General features: G+C 36.7%; 1 protein-coding gene across 1 annotated transcript; it reads left to right on the forward strand.

The window, feature by feature from the left end:
- Positions 1-5853: 5853 nt before the first annotated feature.
- LOC109174492 (oligopeptide transporter 5-like) lies at positions 5854-9883 on the forward strand. The gene is made up of 5 exons (XM_019323726.1): positions 5854-5893; positions 6401-6840; positions 7507-8177; positions 8694-8952; positions 9066-9883. The coding sequence occupies exons 1-5, from the start codon at positions 5854-5856 to the stop codon at positions 9870-9872; spliced, it is 2217 nt and encodes a 738-aa protein (XP_019179271.1). The 3' UTR covers positions 9873-9883.
- The last annotated feature ends 2629 nt before the right edge of the window (positions 9884-12512 follow it).

A 12512-nucleotide genomic window follows, 5' to 3' on the forward strand; every position in this document is an offset into this window, starting at 1 on the left:
GCCATGGCAGGCATGACATTGTAGACATGCGACCACTCAGGTGCAGCCTTCCATAATGGATGTGGCGGAGTTACGGGGGAAGTGCTCCCGCTACTAGCATTCCCTTGCATAGAAGTTGGACTACCACCATCGGTAGCTCCCTTGGGAGAGGGTGGACTTCCAGCAAAAGCAATTGCCTTTGAGGCAGCAGGGGCCTTGTCGAGCCTTCGAACCACCCGTCGTGCCATGGACTGAGGTTCAGGCACTTGGACCCCCAAATCCTTTGCGCGGTTCCTTGTCAGTGGACCTTGCGTTTTCTGGGTAGTGCCAGAGCTAGCTACGAGCGTAGACTTGGACTTGGTAGCTTGGGCATAGGTCCTCCTGAACATGGGATTGTTCGATGCCATTTGATGCGCAGGTAGAGATATAGTAGTAGAGAGATGAGAGGCAGAGCTGTCCCACTGGGCGTGCCAAAATATGTAAACGCGAAAAACTTGAATTGTATATATTCAAAATTCAAAGTATCGGTTACAAGTAGTATCAAGTATATATCAAACGGGAATGGGTACAATCTCTGTATATGAGAAGTCCTCTGATTCTCTACTACAAGTATGCCTATTGGAAGTGTCCAAATTTGGAATATGCCAAATTGGAAGTGTGCCGAGTTCAGAGTATGCTGAACTTGAAGTAGTTCTTTGTTGGAAGTATGCCGAATCCGGAATATGCCGAATTGGAAGTGTGCCGAGTTCAAAGTATGTTGAACTGGAAGTATGCCAAGTTCGGGAGTATGCCGAACTGGAAGTATGCTGAATTCGGGAGTGTGCCGAATTGGAGTAATTCCTTGCTGAAGGGCCTCCGGAGTTAGTAGCTTGTTCCTCAGTGAAGGGCTAATATGCAGCTTGATCTTCAAAGAAGGGCTTCCGGTGTTCAAGTGGCGTGTTCCTCAGCGCAGTATACGCAGTACAACTGCGGGCGTGTTCCAGACGATATCCTGGAGAGATTTCGGCAGAGCTTCGATATGTAGATTTCCAGAGCTCCCATTCTTTGAAAATGAAACCACTATTTATAGTGGTGAGGGTGAGAGAAAATCTCCAACCAACTCTTAATTCCTTATTTAATTTAATTTCTTTAATTAAATTAAGGAACGTATCGGGACACCATTGTGTCCAGGTTCATGATTTCATTAAATTTCCAAATAATATCAAATATTCAAATTCCTCAAAATTATATAACCCACATATAATTTTAGTGGGCCAAGACCAAGTCAAGCCCGCTAATTTGGCAACCCAATTTATCCAAGCAGCCTGGTCCAACTCGATTAAATATTTCATCATCTCGGGCCGAACGATCCAACATCCAATTACATTTAATTAAGTAATTGAACTAATTAATTATTTAATGGGTCATTTAATTAACCCAATTAAAATAAATATTAATCCAATTAACCTAATTAAAGTAATTAATTTAATGATCAATTATCCACCACGGTCCAACGATATTATTTAAATTTTCAATGCTTACAGTAGGGATACGGAAGAAGCAATTAGAATGCGAGGCCACGCCAAGGTAGGACGCTTTATTTGGCAGGAGGAAGAATACATGACGACCGATCAAGGACGAGAAGGGTACCGCAGCCGCATACCCAACTGCCAAGCCAACAATAATAAGGGAAGGGCAATACGATCCTCGCCCTCTCGGTTAAAAAATAAAATTAAAAAAAAAAAAAACAAAGGAGCCTCACGGCTACAACAATTTTTTCAGCCGTTGAATTTCTCAGATAGGGCCGAGAGGTCGCACCCCGGCACCGTCTAACCTCTTGGAAATAGGACGACGGATCCAAAGGGAGATCCGAAAGTGCGGGCCATTGCCCGTGGAAGAAGGAGAGCCACTAGAGACTCCTGGTGGATGCAGGACAGGAAATGTCTCGATGGGCTTATTTCTATACTTCTAGTTATTTTTACCTAATAACTAGAAGAAGTGGGGGACTTATGATGGGGTTATGAGATACTGGGCCTGTGTTTTTTAATTTGATGGGTCCAGGCCCAAAGAGAGGGGTGCAAGATACAATCGTTATGCTGTGAGCACGTGCCCACCTTGCATGGTGCGCACGAATCTATATTCATAATTTCTATACTGTAAATCCATAATTTCTAGACTTTCGGTGAGCTAAAATTTATACTTTAGATTCATAATTTCTAAAATTGTAGGATCCATAATTTAAATACAGTAGATCCATAATTTCTATATTGCACTGATTTGTGAAAACATGGTTCAACAATTGGAATCTAAAGTATAAATTTTAGCTCACCGAGATTCTAGAAATTATGGATCTACAGTATAGAAGTTATGGATATAGATTCGTGCGCACCATGTGCATGGTGGGCACGTGCTCACAGCATAATTTGTCTGCAAGATAGGAGGCAAGGTGATGCAAGACAAGCCTAGGGGACATGAGTGCAACGTAGAGGAACTGATGGTGCAGGGCGGAAGGAGGCGGCGCGAGGGGCATAGGAGGGGTGCCGGCGCGCTGGGGGGGGGGGGGGGGGGCACTGGCAGCCCGAGGCCGAGGCGCCCGTCGGGGGTCGGTCACGCCCCCAACGCCTCGGTGGCGTGCTCGAGCGCCCTAGGTGGCGGCTAGTTGTGCCGCCACCTGGGCGGTCTGGGTGGTGCGGGGGCGCGACAGCGTGCGCCTGTCGCCACAGGGACACGACAGCGCGCGCCCGTTCCCATTAGCTCTGCCATTTTTTGGTGTGTCTGTCTCGCCGTTTTATTCGCGGAATGGGTGGAAGGTCTTGGGTATGTGGCGCTTGATGAGTGGATAGAGGGTTGAGGCAGTCGCATGACATGACGATGTGGGACGCGTGTCGGATAAAGGGCGACATTCCTAGGATGCCGTACACGTGGAGGATGCAGGATCATCCGCCAATAGTATAAAGGGGGGGGGGGGGGTGTCTGGCTCAGGTAAAGGCATCTCTTAGACACCATCTACACTCCTGGTCCAGTGATCTAGTTTTCTCCCTCCTATGTCTGGGTTCGAGTCTGCTAGGTAACATTATTGAGCTGTTTTATTCTATAGCCCTTTGATTATTTAGTTATTTATTCTTTGGGCTCCCATTTTAGACCGGTGTTATTGGGCTTTGTACGATATCAATTGGGCCTCACGCCCCCCGTAATAAAGTATCGTTCTTTTATCCAGTGCTGTATTTCCTGGACCCAGTTTATGGTAGACCGTACCCGGTCCCGATAAAACCATCATCTTACATATAATAAAGCTATATGGTTGGGAAGTAATTAATGTTACAATTAATAACCAATATTATTATTATTACTAGCTATAAATATAAAATAGCCACAACATCTTTTACTATAAAAAACACACACACACACACACACAACATTTGAAAAATAAAATAGTTTGTTTTTTTTCTCGCCATAACAAAGGATTACATTTATTGAATTAATGGAGTTATTAAATGTTATGATGTTAGGATTAAGGATTCCGATTCCCGATTAATAAAAAATATGAAACGATGCAATATTAGATAAATCTCTGGCTTTACAATGAAAGTCTATTTGATATGCTTTTGTTATTTATGATGGTTCTTGGGACTACAATATTAATTAAATTTTCGATGAAAGCCTATTCAATATCTGAAACAGTGCAATTAATGCAAACCTCTAAATATAATTTTTCTCCATCTCAAATGCTTCAAAGAAATGGCATAAGCGAGAAGGGATGAAGAAAGAAAATGTTGCGGGCCATGGGTCAATTATTGGACTTCAGAATAAAAAAAAAAATCATTTAAGCCATAAATAAAAATTTAAATATATATAAATGTATATATCGTATGGGTCTTTAATGTTTTTCTGGATGTCTAAACTTAGGACTTTTAAAAGAAAAAAAAATACATTTGAATTATCTCCACAAAAAGTGGTCTTGGACTTATAAAATGACATTTGAGTTTATGGAATGCCATGTGCATAAAGAATATATTATATAATCATATAAAAAAATGTGTTCAATTAGAGTTTAAATTTACTTATACAAAATTTGAAATTTGCTTTCTAAATTTAATTATCTTAGTTATTATTCGTATTGTGAAAATTATAATATAGATGAAATACAATTAAGAATAAATCAATGTAATTATGTAAATTCTCTCTATAAGTTTATTTGAATATGTATATAATTAGAGATTATATTAACCATACAAAATTTTAATTATAATTTTGTATTCTATAAAAATAATAAATACTTGACCAATGGAAGCTCAAAAATATTATTATATTAAACAATTTAAAATATTTTTATTTTATTTTATTTTATTTATATTTATAATAACATAAATTTTTTTCCCGTGCATCGCGCGGGTGAATTACTAGTAATGATAAATATTATAATACTTATAACTAAAATGGTGATATTTATAAAGTGTAATTTTAAAGTAAATATTGTATTATTTATATGTAAAATGTTGCTTATGAAAGTAATTCTTATTGTAAAAAAGTTTAATGCCAATTTTAATAAAAAATAAATCGTTACTTATGATAGATATTGTAATACTTTTATGTGAAATCGTGATACTATTTAGAGTAAAATTAATTGTTATTAATGATAAATATTATAATACTTATAATTAAAATTGTGATACTTATAAAGTTTATATTTATTGAACATCTCACTCAGTTGTCTACAACTTGATCTCACACAATGCAAGTTTTTGCCCTCTCTTAATTATGATTTAGCTAGTTTTCTAGAGTACGTCCATGCGATTTGGAGCAATATAGGTATTTCGTTTGTTTGTATGCTTTTATTTTACATTGCTAATTTGTAAACATTTGATCATTTGATAAAAATAATATTATTTTAAATAAAAATGTAACAAAGCAATATATTTGGTTTTACATAATAAAGATCGATCTTTACAGTTGTGTAAATAATACAAATTCAGTTTGTTAATTGAATTGTCATTTTCTGTTTAATAAGGTTAGCTATGTCAAAATTATATTCCAGCTACATGATAATTACTTAATTGTGTTCATTTCTCTTTCCGAAACTATAACTGACGTTGCAAATTTTGTCATTTTCTATAGTTTGAGGACAAGAAGTGAGCCCGACTTGTTAAAAAAAATGACGAAATTTGAAGTGAGCACGATCAACAAGTAATTTCAAAATGTTTTTATTTTATTTTATTTTTTGTTTGTTTGGACTTTGTAGATAGTATGTTAGTAGGATTCTTATGATTTTGTTTTAAAGATTTTGTTAATACTTTTGGTAGGGCATCATTTATTTATAAGAACGGTGCCTCAAAAATCCAAAAAAGGGCCATGAAAACTATAACTGACGTTACAAATTTTGTCATTTGTTATAGTATGGGGACAAGAGTGAGCACAACGGAAAAAAAAGACAAAATTTGAAGTGAACAGGATTAACAATGATGAATCCTACAATTATTCTATAACTTAAGGACTAAAAGTGTAATTTTTTTCAAAATTTAACAAAGTACGGAGTAATATATTTGTCTTTGCATAAAGATACAATAATAGTCAAATATATTGGAACGTATATATATAGTTGTGTAAATAATATATACAAATTGAGTTTGATAATTGAATTGTCTTTTTCTGTTTAATGTTAGCTATGTCAGGCAAGACCTCCTTGTCACCCTTGTAACTTTTACTTCACCAACTTTATATATACTCTCTCTTTCGTTCCAAGAATTGGCTGGTCTGCATTCAAATTAAAACAAGAGAAAGAGTGCGTAATTGGAATCTCAGGGACACAAACGTTAACGGATTCGCTTCAACCCCCGGGCCATGATATGATATATAGTGTCCTCTTTCAACAACTAGCTTGTCAAGGTTGTTACATAAATGGAGAATACTGGGATATCTGCTGTTCAATCCTCTGCTGGTAAACCTCCATTTCTCCTCTTTTTTTTTTTGTTTTTTTTTTTGTTTTTTTTGTTTTGTTTTGGGTGACGAGGGAAACCCGCAGATATAGCACGAGGGTGTGTAATGGGAAAACCTTGATCGCCTTGTGACCCTAGTCGGCAAAAGATCATAAGTAGGTAAATCAAGGTTGCACCCACTCAAACCAAGAAGGCCAATAGGTCGAGTCCAACTTGTAACATTAGGAGTGTTTGGTAAATAGCTGTTAGCTGATTGAGTTAGTGGGTTTACTAGTTAATAGCATTAGCTGATTTTAGAAAAGTGTTTGGTAAATTAGCTGTTAGCTAATAGCTGATTACATACAAAAACGGATCGAAAAAGTTACTTTGATCAACTTTTTGAATTTTAGCATTTTGGAGTAATAAGATGTTACAAAACGCTAATTAATCAAACACGATTGTTTAACCAAGTCAATCCGCTAATAGTGGTCGAATAAGTCACTGACACCAGGAATTATAATTATGTGCAGATGAAATAAATGATTCCCCAATCGAGGAAGTGCGGCTCACAGTGCCAATCACAGACGACCCAACTATGCCTTGTGTGACATTTCGGACATGGGTTTTGGGTGTGACGTCTTGTGTCATTTTGGCATTCCTCAATCAATTCTTTGGTTATCGCCAAAATGCGATTTATGTATCGTCTGTCCCTGCTCAGATTGTTGTGCTGCCCATGGGGAAGCTCATGGCAGCATATCTGCCTACAAAAGTGGTCCAAATTCCAGGCACAAAATGGTCCTTTTCTTTGAATCCAGGGCCTTTTAACATGAAAGAACACGTACTCATCACAATATTTGCCAGTTCGGGTTCCAATTTTTCTTATGCAGTGACTATCATCACCATGATGAAAGCGTTTTACCACCGCGATATTCATCCCCTTGCAGCATTGTTGTTGACATTCAGCACTCAGGTATTTATCTATGATAGACTATGTTCTTTGGTTGATTTTGTTGGGAAAATGCAAAAGCTAAGCCAATGGAATTTTTGTGGTTCTCAAATATTCTACTGATTTAGTCTTGTTTTAATATTCACTACAAGTTGGTGAGTGACCAGATCTATTATAATAGGAAAATGCTTTATTCCCTTCTTAAATTTCACTTTTAATATTTCCCTCATGATGTGGCTTCCATTCATTAGTGAGTGACCAGATCTATTATAATATTCACTACTCCAATTCTCTATTTTTAATTTCCAGAAAATCATCCATTTTTCCATTTTAGTAAACAGCCCCTAAGGGTCTCCACTCTCTAGCATTACACATTATGATAATATGTGGCTTATACTACATCAGTTCAGACATCAAAGAAAACTTGTCTAATCTCTTTATGGTCCCTTTATTAGTGAGTATATACGGTATAAGTTTCGATCCCTGCTCCGGGTGCAGGGAGACAGGGATTGTTATGAGCCTGCACTGATAGTGACAAATTCGCTTTTATGCCAGTGGTTATACGACGCACAACATTCTTTATTTTCACATTATCAACTTAATTTCCCCCGAATAAATTTTTAATCTTTTCTATAATTTAATTTGTCAAACGCTTATGCTGAAGTAGTACGTTGTGGATTTGTTATATAGATGCTTGGATATGGGTTGGCTGGCATCTTCAAAAAATTTCTCATTGATTCGCCCTACATGTGGTGGCCTTCAAATCTTGTTCAAGTCTCCCTCTTTAGAGCGTTACATGACGTTGAGACCAGGCCAAAAGGAGGCCTAACAAGGCTGCAATTCTTCATAATAGTTCTTGTCTGCAGCTTCGCCTACTATGTTGTCCCCAACTACCTTTTCCCATCCATAACTGCCTTATCACTCTTGTGTTGGATATGGAAAGACTCTATAACTGCGCAACAGCTAGGATCAGGCTTAAAAGGCCTCGGCATTGGCTCGTTTGCCCTCGATTGGGCAACCGTGGCTGCCTTCCAAGGCAGTCCACTCGCCACCCCGGGCTTCGCCATCATCAACATGTTGATTGGTTACATATTGGTTGCTTACATAGCCATACCAATTTGGTATTGGACTAACTTGTTTGATGCTAAGAAGTTCCCTCTCTTCTCGTCTCATGTTTTTGATTCCAATGGACATGTGTACAACATTTCTAGGGTGTTGAATAAGAAAACCTTTGAATTTGACCAGCAAGGGTATGATAGTTACAGCAACATTTATTTGAGCACAACTTTTGTGCATACTTATGGTCTCAGCTTTGCAACCCTGGCGGCAACCGTCTCCCACGTTGCACTCTTCTATGGCAGGTAGGTATTTTAATCCCCTCCATTTCTTTTAATTTATTGGTTCGGGTGCTATAGTTTCTAGCAAAGGCACAACTTTTTTCCTTATATCATAATATTTTCGAGAGGTAAGGTGTTGGACTTGGCCCTTCTGGCCTCCATCCAACAATCTCCTAGCCACCTGGTGCTATATTTGACCATTCACTAGCCTCAGCCCAACAATAGCTAGTAGCAAGCGTACAACTTTATTTCCTTATACCCACCACATTTTCAAGAGGAGGATGCTAGATTTAGCCTTTCAGGCCTCCGCCTAACAATTACTCTAGCTGGACTTGAACCTTCACCTATGCCCAACAATAGCTAGTAGGGCAAATGCGCATCATTATTTTCTTATACCTACCATATTTTTGAGAGATAATGTGTTGGACTTGCCCCTTCAGACTTCTGCCTAGCTATTCCTTAGCCACTTGGTGTTAAACTTCTCCCTTCCTTAACCTTTGCTCAACTATATCTCAATATATATAAATAATGGATTTGCAGAACAATCTGGGAGCAAACAAAGGTGTCCGTGCAGGACAAGTTTAGCGACATCCATACAAGGTTGATGAGGAAAAACTATAAACCTGTGCCTCAATGGTGGTTCTACTTTCTCTTAGTAATCGTTGTTGGAGTGGCGCTGGTAGCTTGCCAAGGGTTCGGGGGACAACTGCAGCTACCTTTCTGGGGTGTATTGTTAGCAGTGTTACTGTCTTTAATCTTCACCCTTCCTGTCGGAGTGATAGTAGCAACCACTAATCAGGTAACACAACGCTATCTGTTGAGCATATAATATATAAATATATATGCAGAATCACATGCTTCAGTTTGTTATATAGTGTGCAATAAACTTGTTGTAAAATCTTGATTGTGCAGCAAGCAGGGCTGAATGTAATTGCAGAGCTGATCATTGGATACATGTATCCTGGGAGGCCTTTAGCTAGTGTGACTTTCAAGATGTACGGTACCAGTAGCCTCTCGCAATCTCTTATGTTCTTATCAGATTTCAAGCTAGGCCAGTACATGAAAATCCCTCCAAGGTCTATGTTCATGGTCCAGCTAGTGGGAACACTAATATCGTGCTGTGTGTATTTTGGCACCGGTTGGTGGCTCTTGACAACGGTGGAAAACATCTGCAACCCATCAAAGCTACCCGAGGGAAGCCAATGGACATGCCCGGGGGATGATGTTTTCTACAACGCATCGATCATATGGGGAGTGGTGGGCCCAAGACGGATGTTTGGTAACCTCGGGGTATACCAGGCTGCCAACTACTTCTTCCTCGTTGGGCTCCTCGCACCCATACCGGTCTGGTATCTGGGGCGAAAGTACCCAGAGAAGAGATGGGTCAGTTTGATCAACATGCCGATTTTGATATCTGGGGCAGGGGGAATACCAATTGTGAAATCTGTGAACTATGTGTGTTGGTTTGCAGTGGGGTTGTATTTCAATTTGTATGTGTATAGGAAACACAAGGGGTGGTGGGCTAGGCACAACTACATATTATCGGCTGGGTTGGATGTAGGGGTGGCATTCATGGCAATTCTTTGCTATTTTACTTTGCAGGGTGGTGGTATCAATGGACCAAAGTGGTGGGGTTTGGAGTTGGATGATCATTGCCCTTTGGCTAGCTGCCCTACTGCCCCTGGCATTGTAGTTCAAGGTTGTCCTGTATTTCAATAAGGAAAATACTATATGTGCATTCTTATTCTCTACTCTGGATTATTATTCACACACAAAATCTTGATATATACACTTACTAGTATTTTTACCCGTGTGATGCACGTAATGGATTTGTTGTAATATATTAAGAATATTTGAATCGATATTAAAGATATGATTTGGATCGTTTATGTATTTTGATGTTTTCATTGTTTGAATTTCTGCAAATAATTGCTCAAATTAATAGCTAATGTCTAGATGTACGCATGCGGTGCAATAACTTTGAAGATTTTATTTATCATTGTTTAGTATTTTCATAAATTAGGCAAATGTGCTCATTTTCTAACAACTCAGTTATAGGAATGAATTGCTATCATAATTCATTTGTATGGAAGATATATTTGTTGTCTAGATATATAGCAATTTTTTCATTTAAAAAAAAACATAATATCACCGAGTATATTTACACATTATTGAAACTTCTATGTAGACAACATTGATATTGGCAAAACAATCTTGTCCATCATCGTCTAGAGCTAACACCTTAAGTCGATCACGACGGGTTACTCGAGTGAAAATATATAATGGTAGAATATCACTGAATTAGTGATCCTTTTATATTTTCAGTCAATTAGTAATATCAGATTCATTTTCAGCCAACTATTCTTTTTTTATTTTCAATCAATTAGAATATCAAATGCAGTGATATTTTTACCTAATTTTCGTTCCATTTTTAATTGATGATGTAGATATTATTATTGAAATATTCCCGTTCCATTTTTAATTTACCTTTACTATTGTTTAAAATATGCATTTACTATTAATGATGTATAATATTATTATTGAAATATTTTCGTCCAATTTTTAATTTTCGTTCCATTTTTAATTAAAATGCAATGATCTGACCATTTCTTTTTTTTTATTTTAGTCAATTATGGATATTTTTTATTTGCAGTCAATTATTAATATTCATTTCCTTTTATATTTTTAGTCAATTAGTAATATTAAATTCATTTTCAGTCAATTATACTTCAGACAATTAGTCCATTAGAATATAGATGTAATGATATCTGTACCAAATTTTCGTTCCATTTTTATGTGATGATGTAAAATATTATTATTGAAATATTTTCGTTTCATTTTTAATTTCCGTTCCATTTTTAATTTTGCCTTTACTATTTTTAAAAATATACATGTACTATTGATGATGATTTAAAATAAGAAGTCATTAAGGCTTTTTATATAAGAGCATTTTGACTTCTCAATACTTGTCCACATTGATGGGCAAGCAATTATGTCTGGAATTATGAAGAGGAGCTCAAGAGCCCCTCTTTCCAAACATTTTCGATGTGGGATCAAATAACGGGCTCCCCTTTGTCTTTTTTTTTTAAAAAAAAAAAAAAAAACTTTAATTCTATTTTGTATATAGTTTTTTTTTTTATTATTATTTATTATATTATTAAATATTATTTTTGTTCCAATTTTATTTTATTATTACATTATTACATAATTACATAATAATAATAATATAAATTTTCTTTTAGATAATTTTTTGCTGTGTAGTCGAACATTAAAAAGAAAAGTGTTTTCTGGAAAAAAAAAAAAAAACTAAAATAAGAATCCATTAAGCTAATGCTCCTTAAATAAGAGCATTTTGACTTCTCAATACTTGCCCACGTTGAAAGGCAAGCAATTATGTTTGAAAGAAGAGCATTGCTCCTCGCTCAACAGCTCCTTTTTTCCAAACATTTTCGATGTTGGATCAAAATGATCCCACATCATTTACAAAGGGGAGTCACGGGCTCCCCTTTGTCCTTTTTTTTTTTTTTTTTTTTTTAATTTTTAATTTTTAATTTTATTTTGTATATAGTTTTGTTTTGATTATTATTATATTATTAATATTATTATTATTGTTATTGTAATTTTATTTTATTATTACAATATTGCATAAGAGAAAATTACACTTTTGGTCCTGTGACTATTATGGTCTTGTTAATTTTAGTACTTGACTTTAAAAATTATCAATTTAGTTCCGTAACTATGTAATTTTTAACACTTTTGGTCCTCCCGACCAAATCGCTGGCCAAATGTTGCCGGAAAAATATAAACTATTTTTAATTATTTAATCATGAGGGCAAATTAGTCATTTCATGTTCTTCTTCTTCCTCCCCTTCCCTTCCCTTCTTCGCCGTTCTTCTTCTTCCTTCTTGCAGTGACGGCCGGAAAAAAGCAAAAAAGAGGAAATTGCACCGCCTTCACCGCCGCCACTTCGGTATTTAAACTTTATGTGTGAAAGAATAAGTCCTAGCAGTTTTATTCAACTCCTTTTTTGGTGTTCTGTTTCTTTTTTATGATCATTGTTTTCTCTGATCTGTCCGTCCCTTTTCCGCACCTTTTTCTTTCGGCCTGCTATTTCCTCATGAGACTCATGTCTCTGAAGAAAGTTTGGCTGGCAAACAACAAGTTTTCAGGCAGGATTCCGGGGTGGTTTGGAAAGCTGCCAAATTTGATTGAACTTCACCTTGAAGGGAATGAAATCTCCGGCGAAATCCCCACCCTGGCTCAGAAACCCCTGGTTAATCTCGACGTGTCTAATAATAAACTCCAGGAGGAACAAAAAACTGTTCAGTGGTTTAAAGAGAGAATGGCAAATGAATAAAT

Source organism: Ipomoea nil, unplaced genomic scaffold, assembly GCF_001879475.1.
Source record: "Ipomoea nil cultivar Tokyo-kokei standard unplaced genomic scaffold, Asagao_1.1 scaffold0642, whole genome shotgun sequence".
NCBI classification, from domain to species: Eukaryota; Viridiplantae; Streptophyta; class Magnoliopsida; order Solanales; family Convolvulaceae; genus Ipomoea; species Ipomoea nil.

What these genes read in the sequence shown, in the direction of transcription:
- LOC109174492 (XM_019323726.1), top strand. Translation starts at nt 5,854, where the DNA reads ATGGAGAATACTGGGATATCTGCTGTTCAATCCTCTGCTG. An exon ending in TGCTGTTCAATCCTCTGCTG is followed by an intron (nt 5,894 to 6,400) that starts GTAAACCTCCAT and finishes AATTATGTGCAG; the next exon opens with ATGAAATAAATGATTCCCCA. An exon ending in TAGTAGCAACCACTAATCAG is followed by an intron (nt 8,953 to 9,065) that starts GTAACACAACGC and finishes TTGATTGTGCAG; the next exon opens with CAAGCAGGGCTGAATGTAAT.